Here is a 26,441-nt window from a genome sequence, read left to right on the forward strand (position 1 = left end):
TCTAGTATTATAAACGGATTCCAGATAAATCTTGGGTGTATTTTGGCCTGTGACAAAATATTACCTAGCTAGCTAAATACAAGGGTTTCTTTTCTTTGAGTTACTGGCATTTAGCAAAAACTAAGTTAGCTGATTATAAATCATTATTTTGTGTATAAACTAAAGGCTTAGCTAAAATTACCTGGGAAGTTAGCTAAAAGAGGCTTTTTCCTCTCTAGTCTACTGCTTGCTGTCCAGAGCCGCCTAGCGTGTTTTTAAGTATGGTGTTGCTGACTCCGTCTCGGCAGTAACTTTATCTTAACTTAGGGAGGGAGATAGTTAGGGGTTAAAATGTGGCCAAAACTGTGTGAGGGGTGTAGAATGATCACTCTGCTGGAAAGCGATTTCCTTGGGCTGTTCGTCTGTCACCATTGTCAGCTTATTGAGCATCTTGAGAGCAAGATTCGTGTTCTCGAGGGCCACCTGGCTGAACCATCACATAGTTCACAATTGGAAGAGTTCCCAGAATTAAATAGTACGTCCTTTAAAGACCTGGTGTGCACGCCTAGGCCGGGAGGGGGAAGTCTTCAGAGCATGTAGGGAGAGACAGTTGGGTGACAGTAGGGCGTAAGTGCAGGAAAGGGCTTGCACACCACATGGGGCGGCATCTCCAGAGGTTGTGGTGTCCAACCGATTCCAGCCCTTGCAGGAATTGGACCTGGCCCTTGACCCTGAGAGTGGGGGGGACTGATGAGCCTCAGGGCACCCAGATGGCCACATCCTCCAGGAAAAGGGAATTATTGATAGTGGGGGACATTTAGTAGAGGGGTAGACAGCATAGTCTGTTTGTGTGACAAGGAGTGTTGCCTGCCAGGTGCCCAGGTAGGCGATCTCCTTGAGCGCGTGGACAAGCTCCTGGCCAGAGAAGAAAGGGATCCAGTTGTCATGGTCAGTTGTCATTTGTGGAATTAGCAGAGAAGATCAGGAGCAAAACCTCCACGGTAGTCTTCTCTGGAATTCTACCTGTACCACGTGCAAGCAGAGGGAAGCAGAAATTTATCTGGACGTTTAGCACGTGGCTACAATCCTTTCATAGGAAAGAGGGGTACAGGTTTATGGGTCACTGGGTTTCCTTTTGGGACAGGAGTGAGCTGTACAAACATGATGGGCTGCACCTGAACCAGAGGGGTACCTTTGCACTGGGCCAGCGTATGCTCAGGGTAGCACAGGATTATTTAAAGTGAAATGGGTAATGAGGCATAGACTGCCCAGATGGAAGCTGTCAAGGCTACCTATAATAGTGAAAACATTAATAAAGTCTTTTTAAAGCAAAATTTTAGTAAGGGTGGCTTGGGACGGCGGGGAGTGAGGGAACAGGAGAGAATGTGTGGAAGAAATATTCTGAAATGTCTTTGTTTAAATCGAGGGCTTAGAACCAGAGGGGCGTAAGTGACATTTTGGGCAAAAATTAGTTGTATATATATCAAATGAAAGCTCTCGATGAGATCTTTCTAGTGCCAAAAGAACACGTGAATTCTAAACCAATCCAGAGTTATCCATCAAAAACTGAAAGACCTAACACTGAACACACTGAAATACTTGGAGCGAAAAAGGCGTATGTGCACTTACGCCCTTTTGGCCTTCAGAAATGTATCGTGGGTAAAGCTTGTGGACAGCACATGAGTCAAAGTGGCTGACACGACGTGTAAGTCAGCCGCGTCAACCTTGAGGAGAAGACTGCGTTTTATTGTTGAAGAAGTTTTATTGAGCTTATTTCAAGATGGTGGAGACAATGTATCAATCCAGGATTCAAAGTCAGCCCTGAGTAACAAAGGTAAGCTAAATTAAATTGGTATTAGCAAGGTTAAAGCTAGCATTCTAGCTAGCAACTAGCTAGACAGCTGCATATGTGAAAGGTAGTCTAAGGGGCTGTGTCCACACAAAGCGTTTTCTTTTTATGGCGGAGTGCTTTAGATATCAAAAATATGAGGGGCTGTGTCCACAGAAAGCGTTTTTTGAGCGGCCAGCGCCTTTCTGCCATTCATTTCTATGGTAAAGACGTGCTAGTAGCTAGCAACTAGTTAACATAACTAAACAGCAAGCTAACATCAACAAGTTAACAACTAACAAGTTAATACGAACTGGCAGTTAACTGACAGTTGGCTGACTGACAGTTAGTTAGTTAGCTAACTTAGCTAGCTAGTTAACATAACTACAATGTAAAGAGAAAGCTAACATCAACCTAACAAGATAATACGAACTGACAGTTGGCTAACTGACAGTTAGTAACGCTAGCTAGCTAGCATAACTACAAGGTAAATAGCAAGCCAACATCAACCCAACAAGATAATACAATTAATAATTCAGGCAGCTCAAAAAATGCTTTCTGTGGACACAGTCCCTAACTGAAAGAACAAACTTTTTTGTAGCACAGAGAATGGAGGTGACAAGGGACAGGACACAGAGAATACAGGGGACCAGGCACAGGACACAGAGAATGAAGGGGACAGGGCACAGGACACAGAGAATGCAGGGGATGAGGCACAGGACACAGAAAATGCAGGTACAGAAGGACACAGGGAAACAGAGGAAGAAAAACACATCATCCTGATATTAGAGCTAGTGAGTGTTGAAGAAAGCAGAGATGAGGGACAGAACACAAAGAATGCAGGGGACCTGGCACAGGACACAGAGAATGCAGGGGACCAGGCACAGGACACAGAGAATGCAGGGGACCAGGCACAGGACAGAGAATGCAGGGGACCAGGCACAGGACACAGAGAATGGAGGGGATGAGGTACAGGACACAGAGAATGCAGGGGACCAGGCACAGGACACAGAGAATGGAGGGGATGAGGCACAGACAGGACACAGAACATGCAGGTACAGAAGGACACAGGGAAACAGAGGAAGAACAACACATCATCCTGATATTAGAGAAATAGGAAAGCAGAGATAAGGGCCAGAAAAGAGGAAGGAAAAGAAAGAGAGACCCTTATAACTGGAAAAAAAAAACTGTACGGAAAAGGTTGCGGAACTCGGGGCAGAGCTATGTAAAACTGAAAAACATTCACGTCCCAGGAAGAAGGGTCAGGGAAAAAGACTGCTTCCTGTCATTATAAATGCAACCACTATTTCCCAGAGTTAGAGAGGGAAAAAATGTTCGAGCAGTTTTGGAAAATAGGAGATTCAGCACAACAGAAGGACTTCATTGTCAGCCACACACTGAAAAAAATGAAAAAGAGACAGACAACTGGTACTGATTTAAGGTGGCAGAACACCCTGGAATACCATCTCACTACCTTGACATCTCTGAGAAATTTGCACGGTCTGCAGGCAGCCATCCCTCTAGTGAATTAGGAATCTCCCCCGCAAAGCTTGAAGGGAAAACATTCCCCTGGAAACAAAATCCCTGAACACAACAAGAACCCAATCAGAGAGCATATCAAGTCATTTCCAACAGTTGAGTCCCACTACTGTAGGAAAGACACAACAAAGCTCTACCTTGAGGAGAATTTGAATGTGACAAAAATGTATGAACTCTATGTACAAAAATGCCACAATGAATGGAAAGTGAATCCAGAAAAACCTATGTGGCAAGACGAGTGCCACCCCTCAGAACTTCCAACACACAGAAACACGGGAAACCACCAGTTCTTTCCGCACTTACGTGCTCTTTTATTTCAGCCGCTCTGGCTTTTGATATACATACACAGGACACGGTTTTTCTTTCCGTTGTCCTTTCTTTATATTACGCACATACGATTTTTATGCATACAACTGATGCAGGTCCTTTCTCCGCCGGCAGCTTCCTCCTTTAAGGCTCCCAGTCTCCGCTTTTAAAACCCCAGGATCACTGTTGAACAATCAGAGCAATCAAACAATTATCAATTATCGGCACCGATTACCTCCACCTGACAGCTGTGACGTTGGATCCGAGAGCCGCTCCTGTCACTCTCTTTCTGCAGCCAACGCCAAACCACGCCCACCCCTTCACATACCCCCACCGCCCGACTTAGGCCCGGGAGCCATCCAGCCAATGACCAACCCCCCCCCTCGGGGCGAGACAGGAAGTCAGCCACGACCATCTGCGCCACCGGTCTATGGACCACCTTGAAGTTAAAAAGCTGTAAAGCCAGATACCACCGAGTGATCCGGGCATTGGTATCCTTCATGTGGTGGACCTATTGGAGGGGGGCATGGTCCGAACAGAGGGTGAAGGGGGCGACCCAGAAGGTAATAACGGAGGGCCCCGACTGCCCACTGAATGGCAAGGCATTGTTTTTCCACCGTGCTGTACTTCGCCTCTCGTTGCGACAGTTTCAAAACGGGCCCCCAGCCCTCTGTCCAATGCATCGGTCTGCAAAACAAAAGGGAGAGAGAAGTTAGGTGTGAACAAGAGCGGCTCCCCACAGAGAGCTTCTTCTACCCTCTCAAACGCCCGCTGGCACGGCTCCGTCCACTGGACCGGATCTGAGGCACCTTTTCGGGTTAAGTCAGTTAGGGGACTTGTCAGCTCCGAAAATGCAGGGATGAATCACCTGTAATAGCCAGCCAGCCCCAAGAACCTCCTTACCTCTTTTTTCAACTTGGGTCGGGGACAGGTTGCAATCGCGGCTGTTTTGTCCACTAGAGGTCACACCTGTCCACTTCCCAAGTGGTGCCCCAAATACCGAACCTCCGCCCGGCCCATGGCACACTTCTTTGGGTTAGCCGTGAGCCCCGCCTGCCTTAAGGATTCGAGCACCACTCCCACATGCTGCAAATGCTGCTCCCAACTGCTGCTATGGATGATTACATCATCCTGATAGGCAGCAGCATATTCAGCGTGCGGACGCAATACCCGATCCATCAGGCGCTGGAATGTGGCAGGGGCTCCGAATAACCCAAACGGAAGTGTTCTAAATTGGTACAAACCGTCCGGAGCGGAGAAAGCCGTTTTCTCCTTAGATTGAGCAGATAAGGGAATCTGCCAGTAACCCTTGGTTAAATCCAGCGTCGAAAAAAAACGAGCCGTGCCAAGCCGATCCAAGAGCTCGTCAACCCGAGGCATTGGATAAGCATCAAATCTTGACACTTCATTTACTTTCCTATAATCCACACAGAAGCGAATAGACCCATCAGGCTTACCTACCAGCACAATGGGGCTACTCCAGGGACTGTGGGATTCCTCTGTTACCCCCAGCTCTAGCATTGCCTTTATCTCTGCCTGAACTAATTTCTTTTTGTGTTCAGGCAACCTATAGGGGCGGGTCCGCACCGTCACCCCCGGGGAAGTTTCAATGTAGTGATGTATGAGGTGCGTGCGTCCTGGTATGGGGGAAAACACATCAGCAAAACTCTTTTGCAACAAGGCAAGGTCTGCTCTCTGATTCGGTGAGAAAAAGGGGTGAGATTTGATTGGACGAATTTGGTACCTCCGGCCCCAGCTCATCTCTCTCCTTATCCACCGTAATCAGAGAGACAGCCACCACCTCCTTCCACGCTTTCAGGAGATTGAGGTGATAAATCTGTTTTGCTCCCTCTCTATCAGAACGCTCTACCTCATAGTCCACCTCCTCAACCCACCGTGTGACCACAAAGGGCCCTTGCCACTTGGCGAGTAATTTAGAACTAGAGGTAGGGAGTAACACAAGAACTTTCTCTCCCGGTGAAAATTGTCGTAGTTTAGTTCCTCTGTTGTAGTGCTGCTGCTGACATGCCTGTGCCTCGAGCAGATTCTCCCGTGACAACCTACCCAGTGTATGGAGTTTTGCTCGTAGGTCCATCACATACTGTAATTCATTTTTACTGGGACTCGGACCCTCCTCCCAGTTTTCTTTAACCAGGTCTGGGGAACCTCCCAAACTGCAAACAGCAGAGGAGATAACCACTTATCCCAATTACAGCTATCTTCGTGAACAAACTTCCGGATCGTGGACTTCAAGGTTCTATTAAAACGCTCAACGAGTCCATCCGTTTGGGGATGGTACACGCTGGTTCTAATAGATTGAATGCCCAATAATCCGTACAGCTTGTGTAGAGTGCGTGACATAAACTGCATGCCCTGGTCAGTCAGAATCTCTTTGGGGATTCCCACTCAGGAGATTATTTGAAACAATACCTGTGCAACACGTTTTGCCGAAATGCTGCGCAAAGGAACTGCTTCTGGATACCGTGTCGCATAATCCACCAGAACTAACACGAAGCGGTATTCCTGTGTGCTCCGATCAAATGGCCCGATGAGGTGCATGCCCACTCTATCAAAAGGGACCTCTATTAACGGAAGGGGGCGCAACGGCGCTTTTGGGATGGCCGGGAAATTTACTAGTTGGCACTCAGGTTTAGTGTTTTCTCATACCCTAAATGCCCAGTCATGGGGTTAAAATGAGCCGTCTGGAAAACTATTTCCCAAGAGCTTTTAGGCGCCAGCAACTGGGTGATTTCCTCACGACACACTCTGTATAACCGGTCCCTAATTATTACAAAATAAAGGGTGAATGAGCGTTGCCTCAGGGCGCACCCGCTGACCATCAATGGACATCACGCAATCAAAGGCAAAGCGTAGGGTGTCGTCCCGAGATTGCTTGAGTGGGAAATCCTCCATGGGGTTAAACACCGGTACCTGAGGAGTCTCCACCTGAGTCTCCCCTGGGACCGACTCCCCCTCTGCCGTGTCGGAAGACCCCGCGTCACCACTGACAGCAGCACACACATCACACAGCCTTACCCGTCATGAATGCACCCACCCTATACGCCCTTTACCAGCTGCCTGGCGAAACCCCGCCCAATCAGTGCCTAAAATCAGAGGGTGCGAAAAACGGGAGCTAACCGCAGCCTTTATTTTATGCTTTTTTCCTTGAAAACAAATCTCTATAGAGACTATAGGGTATTCGTGTAAATTCCCATGCACACACCTTATAGACACCCATGGTGCTTCTAACAATGCCTCAGGTCGAATCAGGCTCTGTTGAATCATGGTCTGCATAGCCCCTGAGTCCAACAGCGCCTGGTGTTCACTCTCTTGAATCCTTACCGGAATACAGTACGCTCCGTCTGGGTCGGGAGCGGAGGTGGGCGGACCGACAACACGAACCACCTGCCCCACCTCCATGAGCGGGCACTCGCGGCGCAGGTGACCCGGTTGTCCGCACCGCCAACACCCCGGTCCGCACGTCTGAGGAGCCCTCTGTGGGTCAGACCCCCCCGCCACTGAGCCTGGGGCTGGGGAAACAGAAAAAAACAGGTTGTTCCGGGAAAAGGAGGGGGTTTGGGCACGGGGAGGGAGGGGAAGAAAAAGGGGGCAGAAGGGAACGAGGAGGGGCTCTCCTCCGCAGAGCAGTTTCTGCCCGCCCCTGCTGCTGCTGCTGCTGCTGTGACTGGCTGCGGGGGTAGAGCGCCAGGTGGTCCTCTGCCAGGGTGACGGCGGTCGCCATTAGGGTCGGTCGGTGGCACCTCACCCATTTTGCAGTCTCCCCCGGGAGGCCGTCTAGGAACCTCTCCAGGGTCACCAACTCCACCACCCCGTCTGCTGAGCGGAGCCACCGCCCGCCATGTCCAGCAGCCTCTGCGCATACGCAAACGGCCGGTCCTCTCCTGTCAGGGTCGTTTCCCGGAACCGTCTCCGGACTATATCCCAGGCGGTCCAGGATCGCCTTTCTCAGGGTCGGGTAATCGGCCCTCGCTGTTGGGGGCAGGCTGTGTGCTGCCTGTTGCGCTTCCCCTGTTAAGAGGGGCAGGAGGCGGACGACCCACTCCTCCTCCGGCCATCGACACGCCCCCGCTGCCACCTCAAAACTATTCAAAAATGCCTCGGCGTCGTCATCCTGGGTCATTTTTGGAAAATGGACTTGGGGCCGTGTCTGTTGCTCTCGGGGGCCAGTTTCTCCCGCAGCAGCCAGCTGCAGCAGCGCCTGAGTCTGGAGGGAGGACTGGGCACGCAGAGCCTCCAGTTGCTCCGTGTGTGCCGCAGCCTGCCTCTCTTGCATGGCTGCCATCCCCTCCAGCATCCTGGCCAGCGCTACCACAGGTTGTGGGGTTTCGCCCTGCTCCGAGCTGTGTTCCATTTTATGCTGTGTTGGAAGTTTCTCTCACGCCTCCCCCTGCACGGGCCACCACTGTGGCAAACGAGCCTGCCACAGGCCACCGAAGTGGCTTTCCAAGGGGCCCTCCAGTACAGAAACACAGGGAGATTATATTTAAACCAGTCCACATTTATTCACAAGGGTGGCAAGATGTTACAGCTAAGGAGCAGATGTTAAGCACTGTCATGACAGGGAGGCTCTCCCTAGTGTGGGTGGGGATGGCAGATTTAACCTGTGCACACTGATTGCCTCACTATGCACAGGTGCAGCCACCCCTGTTCCCGGGTCCAATTAGCCTGGCCAATTATCTAATTCTTAACCAATTATCTAATTAGCCAGGTCTAATTAACTTGACCCAGGGCAGGTGTGGCTGCTTAAACCAGCCATCCCCACACCACAACCTAGTTTCTACAGATTCATGTTTGATACTGAGTTCAACCTGGGCTTTTGCCAACCAAAATAAAGATGCTTGCAAGTACTGTGAGTGGTGTAAGTGTTTAGATGACAGTGAGAAGGAAAACCATGAAGAAGAATACAATGCCCACCAAGAAGTGCAGGCCAGAGAACACAAGGAAAATGACAAGAGACAAGCACATGTACTGTCCTCTTACAAAGCTGTCACATTTGATCTTGAGCAAGTGCTGACCACTCCCTGGAGCAGTGTCAGCAGTCTCTATTACTCGCGAAAGTTAAGCACATGGAACCACTTGGGACAAGTGATCGTTCCAAAATTAGGTTTGATGTATTTTGGCAAACTAAGAGGGCCCCATCTAACTCCAGGATTTTAAATTTTAGGCGTGCCAACTTTAAAAAGATGCAATCAGAATTAAGTAAGGTAGACTGGGTGCAACTTCTTTATTGTAGGACTGTGAATGAAAAGTGGGGCAGGTTCAAAGGGGTTATACTTGATGCACAGTGTAAATTAATTCCAAAGGTGCAGAAAAGTAAGCTGAAAAAGCAGTCTCCACAGTGGATGAATAAAGCTATACAGAAGAGTTTGCGGAAAAAGAATAAACTGTTTAACATATATAAAAATGACAGTACTGAAAGTAATAAGGCTCATATTGTAGTATGTGTGCTAAGGTTAAAAAAGACCTAAGGGTAGCCAAAAGGCTCTATGAAAGGCAAATTGGAGAAGATGCTAAAAGTAATCCTAAGCATTTCTTTCAATACTGTAGTAGGAAAAGGAAAGTTAAAGAGAAGGTTAAGGGCATTAAAAATAATGATGGAGCACTGCTTTGTAAGAATAAGGATATTGCTGATGCCCTAAATGGCAACTTTGTTGAGAGTTTTACCAGAAAAGAGGTTACTAATAGGCCGGAAGGCATATTCAATACTCAGAATGTCTTGGCAGATATTGAGATAGGGGATATAGAAGTATTAGATACATTATAAAAACTAAAGACAAATTAAGCAGCAGGCCCTGATGGTATATACCTAAGGGTACTAAAGGAGTTAAGTGAGATCATTTTAAAACCACTGTCAAGTATTTTAGACAGTCTTTAGAAACTGGAGAAATACCGAATGACTGGAACAGGGTATTGTAATACCAATATATAAGAAAGGGGACCATACTGATCCAGGAAACCACAGGCCTGTCAGTTTAACTTGCATCACATGTAAAATACTTGAATCTATCATTAGAGACAAACTAGAATTATTTCTTGAAAATAATGACATCATAAGGGATAGCCAACATAGTTTTTGCAAGGGAAAGGCATGCCTAACATTCTTTTGAAATTCTTTGAGGAAGCTACCAAGTGTCTGGATGGGAGCAGGGCTTATGAAATTATATACTTAGATTTCCAAAAAGCATTTGATAAGGTACCACATGACAAACTCATTATCAAAATGAGGACAATAGGAATTACAGGAGGCATTTCAGAGTGGGTTCGGAACTGGTTACAGGATAGAACACAAAGGGTAGTAGTAGGAGGGATCTCATCTGAGCAGGGTATTGTGGGAAGTGGAGTTCCACAGGGATCGGTGCTGGGTCCACTGCTCTAACATTTACATAAACGACCTTGACACGGACATTGAAAGTACACTAGTTAAATTTGCAGATGATAAAAAACTGGGAGGTTTAGCCAACAGTTTGGAATCTACTAAAGTAATCCAAGAAGATTTAAATGGATCCAGAAGTGTGCAGAAGGCTGGCAAATGAAATTCAATATAACTAAATGTAAAGTTCTACATGTGGGGAATAAAAAGGGCAGGATTACTTTATGGGTGGTACAAAATTAGAATGTGCACATGTAAAAAAAGACTTGGGAGTAATAGTTGATCAAAGCCTATCAGGGTCTGGTCAATGTGCTGTAGCAGTAAAAAAAAAAAAAAAAGCCAACAGGATGCTGGGATACATAGCCAGGAGTATTGAGTATAAATCTAAGGAGATCATACTCACCCTATATACAATACCCTTGTCAGACCACACTTAGAGTATTGTGTGCAGTTCTGGGGACCATACTACAAGAAAGATATAGAGGTGCTGGAAAAGGATTCCTTTTTTGTAAAAAGGATTAACAAAGTGAACTACAGGAAATTATTCAAGTTGAGTTTGGTTAGCAAAACGAGGGGGCATAAATGGAAACTGGCAAAGCGTAAATTTCACACAGACATTAGGAAATATTTTTTCACACAGAGAGTGGTAAATGTGTGGAATAGCTTGCCTGGACATGTAGTGGAGGCAGAAACACTGGGGGTATTCAAGGCCCGGCTTGATACAGTGTTAGATACTATCTAGCTTTTAGGTAAACTAAGCATTAAGTACAGTTTAGTGGTAGGAATAGACGAGCAGTGTTGGGCTGAATAGCCTGTTCTTGTCTTACGTTATGTTATGCTAACTTTTTTAAATAAAAACAATATGTTGCACAAATCCAAATGATCCATTGACCAGTCCATCAGATACATCAACGTTTTTGGTTAACATGACACATGCTCCAACACCAGTAATCAAAGTACTTTGTAAAGAGGTGCTATAAACTTTTACATGATGATCCTGTTTTTGTTCAAGTCTCACAGTTTCTGGATTTCGTTCAAAGTCTTGTGCCTCTATTGTGATGGCACTGTCACATAGCAAATCCAGCATAGTGATATTATGTGTGCACTTGCCGATTTGTAGCAAAAATATGTAGAGCAGAAGATGTTTCTCCTGTTTCACGTTGTTTTAATGTGTGAATATCAGAGTCCAGCAGTGGGGTGTTTTCTTGTGTGTACGCAAGCGATTAAGCAATTCTGCAAAGTTGGAGTCTTTTTGTCGTACAATTTGTTTGAGTTCTGCTATTTCAAACTGGGTCCAAAGATTTAGTCCTTCAATATCAGCATAGACCGGTTTCCCTTTTACAGGTAGAAGTTGGAAAAAATCGCCAACACAGACAATGCTGACGCCGCCAAATAAGGAGTAGTCTCCAGGCAGTTTGATATCTACAGCAATGCATAATGTACTGAGAACTGTAGAGCATTTGATATTAAATGCAGCAACTGCTGTTGGAGCAGTTAACAGGACAGTAGTATCATAAGGATTGGAACACAGTTGACACAAAATGCGGGATGATTCATACTGTATTGCTTTAATCAAATGACTGTGGAAGTATGCTTTTCCTTTTAATGGTTTTATATTTCTTATATTTTCTATATCCTTTTACATTTTTATATCTCTGCATGTTGCTTATTAAAGATTGTATTGATTAATCAAGAATATAGTTATAAATGTATGTGCGACTCAAAAGATCATGTTCATGAAAACTGTTGCAACAGTTGTGTTGATCTATGCAGGTGTCTGTGCAGTTTCCTGGAGTTGGTTTTCTATGCCGTTTCTTAGAATTGGGGGACTTGAACTAGCCATGCCCCTGAGGTGATGAACCTAAACCTAGGTTTGGAGAGGGTACCGCTAGTTCAAGCACAGACAGGAAACAGATGCTGGAAAGGACAGTTATTTTTGATTAGTGCTTTGTTATTGGATAAGTAGCTGACGTCATAAACAACTTTTGGTGTGATCTATGCTATGATTGGTTTTGCTTCATTATAGTATATGCATATTAAGGAAGTTTGATTGTATAAAAATCGATGCATTTCCATTGTTCAGAGAGTTCCTCTTGTCTCTGTGAAGATAACGTTCTAGTGGCCGGGCAACTTGAAATAAAAGGTAAGCGCAGATGCCTTTTTAATAGAAAGTCTGTGATAAGGAGTTACCCGCAGTCCGTCTGCCACCCTGCGGCCAGATTCGTGTGACGGACTCCTGTGGGTGAGTTTGTTGTAGAGTGTGTTTAAAAAGGCATTGTGAGAATAAAGAAAATAAAAAGAGTTGAACAGTGAAAAGAGTTGATGAAGAATTATTGAATAAAAGAGATAAGAGTTTAAAGGCCTGTCTCGGACAGAAGAGGCCTATAGGTTGAGCTAGCCAAATACGTAACGGACCTTAGTAACAGAGCGTGTAGAAAACTGTTGAGATGAGACGTCTTCCACAGGAAATCCACTGTGAACAGTCGTACAGTCAGGGGCATATATTGGAACTCTGAATTACGCGTGGTAGGAAAAGTTATAGGAAAGGGGCAGTTTTAGGGAAAGCTATATATAAAAGTCTTATTGACAATTACGGCCAAGGGCATGTATTGATACCCTGAATTTGTGTTAGGGAAAGCGTTCTAAAAGTCTTATTGCAATAAGAGGTATAAAGTTTATTTATACTTATTTTTTGGCTGCCCACAACAAAGACTTGCTTTGCTGATTAATTTTCTGTTGTTAGAAAAAAAACTTGCGTTTTCTCAGTGTGTGTGTGTGTGCGTGAGAGTGCAAAGTTTGCTATAAATCTACCTAGTCCTCTTGTGCCGTAGATAAGGCGCGGAGCCCATATAAATCGGCAACGTCCGATAATAACGGGAGCAATGTAAACCACCTTTTGGATAAAACATATAAAAAGTCCCATGCACTAACACAACATCCTATAATCACTGACAATAAGGGTGGTCACAATAAGGAAGAAAGACAAGCAAACTTAAACTCTTTAAAGCCTTTATGACACATGCCTGAACTGCTATTTCAGTAAATCATAAAATGATAAAAGTGTTAGATTTATAATTTCGCCTTGATTTCTGCAGTATTGATTTAAAATTCTTGTTTTATTCTGCCATACTAGTTTAAAATTCTGCTACACCGTATACGCGTTAGATTTATATTTTGTTTAATTTCTGTTGCGTTAATTCAAATTTTGCTGTGTTCTCACATGCAAGTGGAAAACTTGTTTTGTTTTATTTCTTGATTTACCCCTTCCGCCCGCCGTATATTGATGACTAGCTGAGGGTTATTTAGTTTCAGTTGGGTAGATGGGACTGGAGTTACTTGTCAGTTAAGTTCTGCATATGATTGTTCTAAAAGTGCCGGAATTCCAGATAAGTGTTTGAAATAATGTGTACTTTTTCTTTCAAAATGCAGCAAAAATGTATTTAATATTTTAGCCATAACAGTAGTTCATAACATCTCAAAAACTGGAATATTGCTTCATTATTTTGTGTGATGTTCTGTCATGTTTCGACTGAGTGGACCAAATTAGTGTATCCGAATGCTAGTTTTGTTTTATTCCTGCTGCGTTATTTTAAAATTCTGCTGTGTCCTACCATGCAAGTGTTACATTTATATTTAATTTGATTTCTGCTATGTTGATTTGAAATCCTGCTGTACCATATAAGGGTTAGATTTATATTTTGTTTAATTACTGTTGTTTGGGTTTAAATTCCTGCTGAACCATATACAACTGCCTTATATTTTGTTTGATCTTTGTTTAAAAATTGTTCAACCCATATCAAAATCCGATAGGAAGTGAAGTCATGATAAAAGAAACTGATTGACTGTGAACGTGTATAATAGTGTTAGTAATGTGTAGAGATGTGCATTGTTTCCTGCTCATGCAGCGACTGACTCTGTACCGGAAACTAGACGGCAGTTGAATAGAGGGGGAGAGGGTAGGCGATTGATAAAGCTGAGCACTTGGTAGATGTTGACTGATAGCCCATTGACTGATTAACCATTAATATTTAGCAATAGGATTATTGATTGATTGATTGATTTACTGATAAGCAATAGGATTACTGATTGATTGAAAAAAGGGAAGACGGCAACAAAGTAATGTGGTATCACGTTCTTAGATATCCGATTATATTGTGGAAAGGCATTTTTCTGTACCTTCTTGGACTCCCTCCAGTTCTTCATCTGACTTTGAGGATCCAGAATGCTATTGTTATTTATTTGAGCAATCAATACAAGGTCAAATTGTATCAGTAGAACCAGTGTCCAGATCCGAGTGTAAGGAAGAAAGGGAGGCCCTGCACAGTAAGGGACTTCTGGTGCAACACCCACACAGCAAAAACAATTACCCTGAAGACAATGCAGAAGACTGAGACTTTAACTGAACTCATGGGAAAAACCCCACTTTCTTGTGTCATGGCGGAGGAAGCAAGCAACACACCTAAGCCCTTAACGCCCCTAGAGGCAGTGACTAAACATTTCCAAATATCTTATGATGCTACTATGAAGAAATGGCAGAAGTGGACAGCCACCAGCCCCACCCCATGGTCAGAACAGGGCACTTGGCGCCCTGTATATCTGCAAGCTGTTGAGACCATATTAACCAATAAAGAGAGCAAGGCTAAGATTGGACAGAAAGGAAAATTAAAAACTCTCAGAATGCATTTGACCCAGTGGAAGAATGAAGCTGCAATGCGCAGACCCAAGCCAGCAACACAAGCAGGCGCACAAGCTGCACCTCCCCTCCAGACTGAAGACAAAGCAATGCCAAAAGAAACAGTGGTGCCAACAGCCTCAGTGTCCATGCCCGTGTGTCCACCACCATACAGTGCTACTGTACTATCTCTATATCCAACCCAAGCACTTCATCAGATGGTCGCCTCTTGTGCAGTCTCAGAAAATGTCCAGTGCCCGCCAGCCCCAAGCCCAAGGACAACCAGTGTCCATGGAACCCTTCAAGTCCAAGGTCAGGTCCACCTAGGATACCCCAGATCAGTGGAAGTTCCGCTAGAAGAGCTTGAAAATGAATATGATAGTGTGTCCAAAAAGGCCTGTGAATTTTCATCAGAAAAGAGTGCATCAACACCTCACCATGCATACGCAGGACCCGATGCCACAGGGTACCAAGATGCATTGAGGCCTACCGCTCCATCACGCTATAAAAATGAAGAAACACAAGAAGAAGATGATGATCCAGTCTACAACAGCTACTACGATATAGACAAGCCTCCAGTAAATTACAGAGAAAAGAGAGCCACTGCTAGACGAGATAAGAAGGCACACAAGAAGCTGCAAAAAGAAAATAGTGAAGGTCATAAAGAAAGACGCACAGTACAAGAGACATTAACAGGCACTCTACGCGTCAAAGTGAATGACCATGATCCAGATCCTCCCAGCCACTCTGAAGGAGAATCAAGTGATGAGCACTTTGAGTGGGAGAAAAACAAAACATTTTCCCATCCCCAGCTGCGTACACTAAGACCAAGCTACACCTCAAGTGGGTCCAGTCATAATCCTAAGTACTGAAAAGGTAGCAGAAGCTGAAGCCCTCCACCGAAATGCTTTAGAAAATTTGGGTGTGCCCCTCGAAGAACTTATGAGCCTAAAGCAATGAAAAGACAATGTTGTGAGCGTACACGATGCCCTTCTCGAATCAGTCAAGAAAGGACAGCTCCGCAGAAGCCACCGCCAGAGACACTCTCCAGACCGATACGATGTCTTCATGTACCCCTTACAAGTTGTGCCCCAAACAGGGGGCGAACCATCACTCACCAGATACATCCCATGGACTGCCATGGATATGGAAAACATGGTTAAGGATCTACCCAGAATCACTGAAGGGGCAAGCCCCTGGATTGCAAAGGTCGAAAGCCAGACAACTCATCTTGCCCTATGCCTGGGAGACATCAAACAGTTGCTGGCCAGATGCTGTGGATTGCAGACCAAAGACTTGTTTGAGGAAGTGTAGCTGGCAACCATACTTACCACAAACTACTGTGATGGCGACTTAAACAGACACAGACGTGCTATCTGGAGAGCTCTCAGAACTTTGTGTCCCCACATGGCTAATCTAGGACAAGTTGTGAATTCAGAAATAAAAGACAACAAAGACATCCATGATCTCCAGAATGCAGGAAACTTGGCTCACTAATATGGGAGAGCCATTTGATTCTTCAAAGGGGTCCCAAACCCATGTTCTTCCACATGCTGGTCAAAGCCCTACCACCTTCAGTGAAGAAGGCCCTGGACCAAAAGCCCTGGGAGAAACAAAAGACACACATTATTCACCATATGCGCCTGCACAAGAATTCACTTAAGACAGCTGAGGGCAAGAATAAGAACCTCAAACAAAAATTACTCTTGTTACAAATCTCTGAGAAAGAAGGAGAAACAGAAGCACCCGCTACTCCAGCAGCAGTCATCCAGCCACCTCAACCTCAACACTCTGCCCCGATGCAGCCCCTTGGACCTCCAGCTCAACTAATGAAACCAATACCGATGCAGGCAATGACACCTGCACAGCTGATGGCTCCACAGTGGAGACCACAACAGTGGCAACAACCCCAGTGGAATATCCAAAATCAATAATGTTACACATGTGGCAAGTTTGGACATTTAGCCCGAGAATGCTGGTCTGGAGGGCAAGGAAAAAGAGGCAGAGGAAGCAGATACCAAAACCAAGGAGGGGGTGGAGGGTTCCCACCACAGCGAAGCCGCAATGGCCCACCTGCAATGCACCACAGGGAAGAGATGAAGGTTTTCCGAACTAAATGATCCAACAAACCCAAGATGGAGGGCAATGGCGTATGGGATTCGGTCCCCAATAGGGTTGCCCCGAGAGCCCTGAGACCCTAGGAACAGGGGAATCTCAGATGGTCTCTATTTCATTGTAACACCCTCTAATTGAGCCACGCGTCAACATTAATATTGGAGGAAAACAGTGCAGTTTTCTCATTGACACCAGTGCTACATGCTCTTACATTTGCTTGGATGGTACACACCTGCCATTGACTGAACAACACATCAAAACAAGGGGTTTCTCAGGGGTTACCCAAACTGTTCCATTTATAGCACCACGGACCATAACTACTAGAGACAGTTCAATCGAGGCAAGACTACTGTTCACTCCAAAGACACCTGTCAACCTACTAGGAAGAGACTTAAGGCTGTTTTATACTTCTGCGGAGTCTGCGTAGTTCACATAGTTCACGTAGTTTGCGTTGTGTGCAGCACTCGCGAACGTGCAGATCATTCATACTTGTGCGGCAAGTTGTACGGTCTGCGCAACCTGCACCTGTACACGGTGGCGTATTGAATGAAGTCCATTGAGTCATAGGCTATTGATGAAAGTTCATTTAAACGCCGATTTAGTTTTCCCAAATCGGGTAGAGAACGACTGCTTATACAATGGGAAGTTTAGAGGCGATTGATGATGAGAAGGAGGAAGCACTGTGCTTAATGTTGCTTCGGAGAAATAGAGAGAAGAGCCGCAGGAGATGGTCCATGAGGCCCCTCAACACTTCAAGGGACAATGAGGGAGAATACAATATCTTAGTGAAACAAATGCGGGGCCTGGATGAGGAGATACATTTCAGATATTTTCGCATGTCTGCGACAGCCGCATATCAAGCACCAAACGACCCACAGTGCTCCCATCGACGTCTCCCACAGATTGGCGATCACACTGCACACCTTGGCCTCCAGTGGTTCTCAAAGCAGTGTTGCGGCGAGCTATAAGATGGGATCTTCAACCGTTTCTTGTATCGTTTTGGAGGTCTGCAGAGCTATATGGGGTGCGCTGAAAGCCGATTTTGTCTCCCTTCAGCATCTCAATGGGCGGATATTGCGCAAGACTACTGGTGCCTGTGGAACTTTCCAAACTGTGTCGGGGGTGTGGATGGAAAGCATGTTCAGATAAAATCCCCCCCTTCTGCAGGCGGTGATTTTTTTAATTACAAGGGCACACACTCTATTGTTCTCATGGCCGTGTGTGATGCCTGGTTTACTATGGTGGATGTGGGAGCATACGGCTGTGAGAGCGATGAAGGGGTGTTTCAGGCCAGCCGATTCGGAATGTGTTTGCTTCAGGGAAAACTTGATTTTCCACAACCTGCGAAGCTGCCTGGCACAGAAATTACAGTTCCGTATGTAATTGTTGGAGATGCTGCTTTCCCCCTCCTTGAGAACTTGATGCGCCCCTATCCAGGTAAAACTGTCATGGTTCTGTGTTTCTGTCTCTGTTTTTCCTTGTTGGGCTGCCAGATGGCGGCACTTCTCTTTTGTGTCCTGCTCGTTCCCCTGTTAATTGTATTATTGCTTTCAATTAGTTTATTATTGTTTCTGATTGTGCCTCGTTGTTCCCACCCTGTCCTGGTTTGATTGTTAATTGTGCCCTCCTGTGTCTTGTTGGTTTTCAGTCTATTTAAGTTCTTTGTCCCCTTGACTCGGGTGCTGGTTCCTTGTGTTTGCCACCGACTTGTGTGTTCCTGAATACGTTTTATTTGTATTTCTGACTTTGTTTCTGCCTGTGGTTCTATATGTCTTTCTGCCTTTTGTGTATATGCCTGTGTGTTCCACCTGCCTGAATTCTGCCTGTCTGTGTTCTGTTCTGTGTTTTTTTAGTTAAGAATTTGAGTTTGTTGTTTTGCCCACTGTGGCCTTTTCTGTTCCCTGTTTGTGTTTGCCCTTTTTTGTAGTAAAGTCTTTTATTTCCCTTTACATTACATTACATTACATTACAGGCATTTGGCAGACGCTCTTATCCAGAGCGACGTACAACAAAGTGTATAACCATAACCAGGAACAAGTATGACGAAACCCCTAGAGAGAAGTACCGGTCCAAGTGCAGGGAACAACCGCATAGATCAACTTGGACCCTGAAGGTTAAACTGATTAACACTAACAACCTTTACCTCTTGAGTTCCTGTGTTATTTTTCCACTCCGCGTCTGGGTCCTACCTTCCCGTACATGACGAAAACAAGATCGAAAAGGTGGCAGTTTAATGGGAAATGGACGCTATCCTGATAGGTAGAAACGGGGAGTGACATCGAATCAGCTGTCTGTCCGCTACCCGTAGACTACATGGCTCCTTTTACATCATGCATATCATTACATTACATTACATTACAGGCATTTAGCAGACTCTCTTATCCAGAGCGACTTACACAACTTTTACATAGCATTTTACATTGTATCCATTTATACAGCTGGATATATACTGAAGCAATTTCGGTTAAGTACCTTGCTCAAGGGTACAACGGCAGTGTCCTACCCGGGAATCGAACCTGCGACCTTTCGGTTACAAGTCCAGTTCCTTACCCACTGTGCTACACTCCTACACCCTGTGCTACACTGTACATATCAATGTACAAATGCATGTTTATTCCACAAAGCATATTTTGACCGATTTTGAGACCACACATTAGGGATGGGTATCATATAGATTTTGCGGATACAATGCTAAAATGATTTTTAAAATGGTACCGGTGCCTTAATAGTGCCTGAATCCATGTCTTCTTTGAAGTAAAGAGCAAACAATGACATTAAAGTACGTCTTCTATTGCAAAGGCAAGGAAATGTAATGATTTATTACTTATATTTTTGTGAATTATACTTTATGCTTGTAATTTATATAATTTATAACATAATTTTGACTTAATGTAACGTCAGGTTGCTTGCTAACACTACCTGCTGTCCCTCGACAGAGCAAATTGTTAGTTAACGTGTGTGGCACCCAAATAATGCAACAAAGTCTGCATTGCAATGATTATTAATGTTTAGAATTTACACTTGCAGGCATCAACCTTGATGAGGGTCGAAAGATCTACAACTACCGCCATTCTCGGGCCAGGAGTGTTAGAGAAAATGCTTTTGGAATCTTGGCAGCCAGATGGAGAGTTCGGAGACGGCCATTGGAATTCCATGCTGGCAAAGCGGTCAATGTTGTGAAGGCATGCATCGCCCTACAAAATTTCCTTGCCCACACAGGTGCTACCAGTGCGCACGCTGCAAGGTATATTCCGCCAAACTTTACTGATTATACCTCAGCATCTGGTGAGCCACACCCAGGGGAGTGGAGAAGTCAGGTGGCAGGGGATAGAAACCTGCTGGACACAGGCCGTCTGTCAGCAGGCAGAGCAACACGAGCTGCCATTGGAGCCTGGAATGACCTCATGGCTTTCTTTCGGTGTCCACAAGGACTTGTGCCTTGGCAGGATGCTATGATCAGAAGAGGTCAGCTGAACTGAACCTAGCTGAACCATGTCCTATTTGGAAACCTTTTTTAAACACCCATTGTAGTTCCCGTTTATTTTTTTGAACTGCCAGATTAAATAAATGTTAATTTCTCTATTCTAGTTGCTCACTCATTAAGGTTGACCTTTAGAATGGTTTTATTAAATGAACTGACAAACAAGAATAATGGTTCAGAGGTTTTTATTTTGTAAATGTAAATAAGTATTTCAAGCCCTTAAAGGAGTACCCTGGTGATTTTCACACTTTCTCGATTTTATGTGCTATTTGCACAAGAGGCATTGAAGAAACACAATGAGTAAAGTATTAAATATGTCCGTTCTGTATTTTTGGAGAAATATGCGTTTTAAATTTATCATATTTTCTTTCCTATTTTCAACCGGTTGAGAAAGTTGTCAACTTGGTGCGTCACGAATACAGTAACCACTACCCTTTCCACGCCCCGTAAACCCATGGATAACTCGAGACCCATAGTTTGTGCCGCTGGCTTACAGGCAAGACAATGCAAATATTTGACTAATGTTAGGTTCACTTAAATTAGAGTGACTTTTAAGGACTATTCGATTATTTCTGGTTATATTCATTTAGCTAGCTAGCTAACGTTAGCTAGCTAGGTAGTTTGCTTTCATAAGGCAATGTTATCGATAACGTTAGATAGCTAGTTTGATTTTATGAGGAGGTTATAGTTGTGCTTTTATCTTAACTTGGCTAGCTAGATGGCAAAAATTATAATTGGATATAAGTCAACGTCCTTACCTTAGCTATCTATCGATACTTGATATACTACTAAGCTAGCTAGCTTGTGAAAATTCAGTCTCTCAAAAAGAGCGCGTATCATGGGGGTAGCTATGGTAACAGGGCACGGTCTGTCAATCATAGCTGACAGTTCTCATTACCACCCCCAACCGGTTCGGGTGAACTTTTATAGTGGGAAATTTAGGCTTAGAAAAATACGTTTTAAAGTACATTGAAATGACTGAATAATAAAAAAATAATGTACATTTGTTTTGTTGTTGCCTAAAGACAACTGGGAAGTGTCACGTTCAACCACCATGTTACTCCTTTAAGAAAAATGTTTTTCACGCATTCAAACAACATTCTTAATGTCTAAATTATTTTTTTAAACTATTTATTTATAATGTATCTGATTATAATATATATTATTTATAATATATTTAATTAGAACACAATATTGTATATTACAATTAGGAAAATGTTTTCAAAACTAAACATTCTTACTGTCTAAAGAATATAGTGTTTTATATTTGCATATTTATTGATTAAGTATTTAATTATAATTCATTACATTTTTGTATGTATGTGTGTACTGCATGTGCGTGTTTGCCGTGTGTGTAGAGAGAGACAGCTGCTAAATGTGCTTGAGTGGATGGTGTGTTGTTTACTGGTCTTCAACAGTCTGCTCCATCTCAAAAAGGATTTGGTGAATTTTAAACTTGGCCACAGATTTCTGACGTTGTGGCAGTTTTCTAAGCATATTGGCAACCATCTGCGCAAATCTGAAATCCTCATCGTTCTGTGCAAGCCTTTCCTCCCGACGCCTATCAATCGCCTATCTTGCAGACGACGCGCAATTTCATCATCATCTTTGGACATGAGGAGGTTGACTGTGTTATGTTCTTTCTCTGAGGAGTTCTGGTTTGACTGGAGACAGGATGGTTAGATGGTTGTGGTGCCGGCTGGAACGGGGAGCAAGGTGACAGAATGTTGGCCAGGTCCTCCTCTGATATGGTAACCAGCAAGCTTTCTGCATCATATGTCTCTGTGGTTATTCAATCTCGGCCTGCTCCTGACTCGCTTTTGCTCTCGCACGATTGGCCTGCAAATTAGCCAGCTATTCTTCTGTGTGTTCCGGCTCGAATCGCTAGGGCACAACAAATCCCATGATCAAAAACAAAATATCCTTCTTCCTCAGACATTTTCGGTTTCGCTAGCTAGTACAACACTATTTCTACCATAGACATATATATGTATATATATCTATGATTTCTACGACCAACCTAATGTTATTGTCTGCAGGTACGCCCACATTAGAATATTGTATTATATATGTATAATATATTATTATTTATTATTATTATTATTATTATTATTATTATTATTATTATTATTAATAATTAAAAAAAATAATAATAATAATACCTCAGATTTATATAGCGCTTTTCTAAGTACTCAAAGTCGCTTTACATGGGGGGAAAAAGAAAGAGAAATAAAAAACTTTATTAGGTTGAAGGATAAAAGAAATTGTATCAAAAAGTTTAAAAAAATATAAGTAAAAATAAAACCAGTAAAAACAACACAGGGGGTGGGGGGTTAGCTGGGGAAAGCAAGTCTGAAGAGGTGGGTTTTGAGGGCCGTTTTGAAGGATGGGAGGTTGGGGGCATCTTTGATGTGGTTAGGGAGTGTGTTCCATAGGGAGGGGGCAGCAACTGAAAAGGCCCTATCACCCCAGGTTCGGCGCTTGGTTCTGGGGGTTTGCAGGAGGTTGGCATTACTGGCCCTAAGGGATCGGGAGGGGACATGATGGTGGAGGAGGTCAGAGAGGTAGGGGGGAGCTAGGTTGTTGAGGGCCTTGTAGGTGGTGAGGAGTATTTTGAACTCAATTCTTTGTTTGACCGGGAGCCAGTGAAGGTCTTGGAGGACAGGTGAGATGTGGTCTCTGGAGCGGGTACTGGTGAGCAAGCGGGCAGCTGTGTTTTGTATGTATTGGAGTTTATTGAGAACTTTAGTGGTGATGGCATGGAGGATGCTATTGCAGTAGTCAAGCCTGGATGTAATAAATGCGTGAATGAGTGTTTCAGCAGCGGAGAAAGACAGAGAGGGCCGGAGGCGGGAAATATTCCTTAGGTGGAAAAAGGCAGTTTTAGTGATCTGGTTTATGTGGGGCAGAAATGAGAGGGTGGGGTCGAGGATGATTCCGAGGTTGCGGACATGGGTGGAGGGGATGAAAATGGAGCCGTCGACATCGCACAATAGCTTTTCATAGTTTCATATGTGCATTTTCATTGCCACATACTTGAAAAGATAGCGCTCTGAAAAAACTATTTCCATCACTTTTGATTGATTTGGTGACACAATGACTGCTCATATTGATTGGTGTTATTGGTGGTAAGTGCATTGCATTCACCATTTCCATTACACATGTTCAGCTGACTATACAATGACCTCTGCTTTGCATATGAGATGGGCTTAAAAGTGAATGGTGTCTGTTGGATATTACCAATAACAACCTCCTTCTCAATGTCATCACATTCTTCCATTTTGTCATCACCGTCTTTCATCTGTGCTTCATGTAGTTCAGCATTATGAACATGCGACCTAGGGGTGTAACGGTACACAGGAGTCACGGTTTGGTTCACACCACGGTTTGAACGAGTTTGGTACGAGTACGGTACAACGGGAAAAAAGCAACAAAAAACCCCAAATGCATAAGGCTAGGTTTCTTTTCATTTATTTTGAACAGGCAGTAGTGCAAGTTACAGTTTGTTCCACCTAGTGTCGTACAGTCCCCCTGAGGTAGTTGGTACAGCCTGTAGTGTATTAAGCAGTAAAATGTAAACAGTGAACATACACTCTCATATAGGTCATATTTTTATGTAGGGCTGATAAAAAAAACAAAATGCAATAGGTCACAATCGGCTACAAAACTCTCTCTTAAGCATCTCTTATGTTATGAAAATACTACAAAATAAATAAGGTTTTTTTGCCTCGCTCCGGTGATTGGCACAACTGGGTGATGCCGTCGAATATGCGTTAGCATGTTCAATGTGTTTCCACACACATACCCTACAACTGTCGAACAACGCCGACACACCATCCTTGTCCGATCCACCACTCGCTCTCCGTTGCTGTCATAGTTCACTGGGAACCCGAAATATTCCCACACAGCTGATTTGAAAGAAGCAGGCAGGTCTTCTAGCTCCTGTGTGTCATTTGCACTCGCCATAGTGTGACTGACTCAGTCAGACTCCAATCAGCTTGAGCTAAGCTTAGCATGGCATGTTGCTAACTTGCTAACGACTTACAGCTTAAGGTTTCCAGGTGGAACTCGCGCTTGTGGAATTTGGTTCTGCATTACGTTCATCAGTCTTCACACATAGGCTACCGCATATTCTCCGTACATCGGCATGCACTGAACTGTAACATCCGTACCGTGATGGTTCGGGACTAATACACATACCGTTACACCCCTATCCTCGTCATCACCGTCTTTCATCTGTGCTTCATGTTGTTCAGCATTATGAACATGCTCCTCATCATCACCATCTTTCATCTGTGCTTCATATAGTTCAGCATTATGAACATGCTCTTCGTCATCACTGTCTTTCATCTGTGCTTCATGTAGTTCAGCATTATGAACATGCTCTTCATTAACAAAAGGCAGGCTGGAACTACACTGCCTGGCCAAAAAAAAAGTTGCACACTCTAATATTCCGTTGGACTGCCTTTAGCTTTGATTACGGCACGCATTCGTCGTGGCATTGTTTCGACAACCTTATGCAACATCACAACATTTATTTCTGTCCAGAATTGCATTATCTTGTATTGACGACAGGAGAGGCAAACCACTCCGTAAAGTCTTCTCCAGCATATCCCAAAGACTTTCAATGGGGTTAAGGTCAGGACTCTGTGGTGGCCAATTCATGTGTGAAAATGATTCCTTGTTCTCCCAGAACCACTCTTTCACAATTTGAGCCCAATGAATCTTGGCATTGTCGTCCTGGAATATGCCCGTGCCATCAGGGAAGAAAAAATCCATTGATGGGATAACCTGGTCATTCAGTACATTCAGGTACTCAGCTGACTTCATTTTATTGCTGCATGACGTTGCTGAGCCTAGACCTGACCAACCGAAGCAACCCCAGATCATAACGCTGCCTCCAGAGGCTTGTACAGTGAGCACTGTCCAAAAAATCCAAACGGCGACTTTTATTTTGGCCAGGCAGTGTATATTTTGACTGTCCTGAAATATATCTATAAGTAGACAATGTGTCATTTGTAGGTACTATAACAGTTGTGTCAACATTATGATCAACATGTGGGGCTGCATTGTGCTGCATTTTTTTGCCATCACACTGTGATTTCATCAGGCTCTTTGTACTTGCATTTTCATTGGCCTTAGAACAGGGGTCCATGCACATCTGTGTCCCCTGCATTGGAGAAGCATTCAGAATGCATTCCCTTCTGTCTGTCTGCAATTTTAACCCTGTAAATTCAAAATACTGGCCATGTGCAAAGATTGAGGCTGCAAGGCAACATAGGTGATCATACAATTGCTTAATGTCTGCATGCCAAATGACCACACATTTCCTATTCTCATCACGAGTGCCATTTTTATTTTTGCTGTGTGAATCAAACAGTTCAAATCCATTACTGCTTCATGATTGCACAGGTTCTCCCATGGACTGTTAGAAAGCATGAATCGTACTCCAACAACATTCTATGTAGAGTTATGCCAAAGGGTGATAGAACATTATTCTCATCTTCAGCATCATTGCCAATTATGCCCAACAAAGAGTTTCCAATGTGGACCTCAAATGTCGCACCACCTATAACATGACTTTGTGGCAATTCAGTGTGACCAAAATATGTCCATATTGTACCAGCAGTGCACAGTTTGTCATACAATTGTTTCCTTCATCTAGAATCTTATCAAGGTCAGCTTTTTGCCACAGTGCAGCAGGTTTCATTTGGTTTGTCATCATAGCTGTCAGACTATTAGCAACACACTGGCGCCGTGCATGTTCTCCAAATCGTTGTACATCTCCTTGATGAGTTGATGCCTGAATACAATGACTAGAACCCAGAGAGGCTGGAGTTACATCATGTTTCGGATGAGAACATCTGTCCTGTTCTTTTATGCCACCATTGCACTGCATGGATTGACACTGTGTCTTACATTTGTGTTAAATTTCACATCATCACTGTGACTACTACACTCATTCGTGAAAATGGTAGGGTCAGGATGACCAGAGGTGTCACGTTTTTCATGTTTGCAATGCTTATCAACAGTGCCAAGTTTGCCAAGGTCATTGTCAAGTTTACCAACAGTCCCACTTGACAGAGAGTGGGACAATAGAGGAGAAAAGTCAGAGGAGGTCAGAGAGGGG

The 26,441-nt window shown here is 44.2% G+C and overlaps 1 protein-coding gene across 1 annotated transcript; it reads right to left on the reverse strand.

Moving 5' to 3' along the window:
* Positions 1 to 22,644: 22,644 nt before the first annotated feature.
* LOC118229684 lies at positions 22,645 to 24,277 on the reverse strand. The gene is made up of 3 exons (XM_035421891.1): positions 24,117 to 24,277; positions 23,562 to 23,649; positions 22,645 to 23,307 (listed from the first exon to the last, which is right to left on the reverse strand). The coding sequence occupies exons 1-3, from the start codon at positions 24,275 to 24,277 to the stop codon at positions 22,645 to 22,647; spliced, it is 912 nt and encodes a 303-aa protein (XP_035277782.1).
* Between the last annotated feature and the right edge of the window lie 2,164 nt (positions 24,278 to 26,441).

This window comes from Anguilla anguilla, chromosome 6, assembly GCF_013347855.1.
Source record: "Anguilla anguilla isolate fAngAng1 chromosome 6, fAngAng1.pri, whole genome shotgun sequence".
Classification (NCBI taxonomy): domain Eukaryota; kingdom Metazoa; phylum Chordata; class Actinopteri; order Anguilliformes; family Anguillidae; genus Anguilla; species Anguilla anguilla.

Excerpts from the sequence above, each read along its gene's own strand:
- LOC118229684 (XM_035421891.1), bottom strand. The coding sequence starts at position 24,277 with ATGGCGAGTGCAAATGACACACAGGAGCTAGAAGACCTGCCTGCTTCT. Across the intron at positions 23,650-24,116 it reads CGTTGTTCGACAGTTGTAGG|GTCGCATGTTCATAATGCTG; the intron begins GTATGTGTGTGG and ends TTACACCCCTAG. Across the intron at positions 23,308-23,561 it reads GTGATGACATTGAGAAGGAG|CTATTGTGCGATGTCGACGG; the intron begins GTTGTTATTGGT and ends AACTATGAAAAG.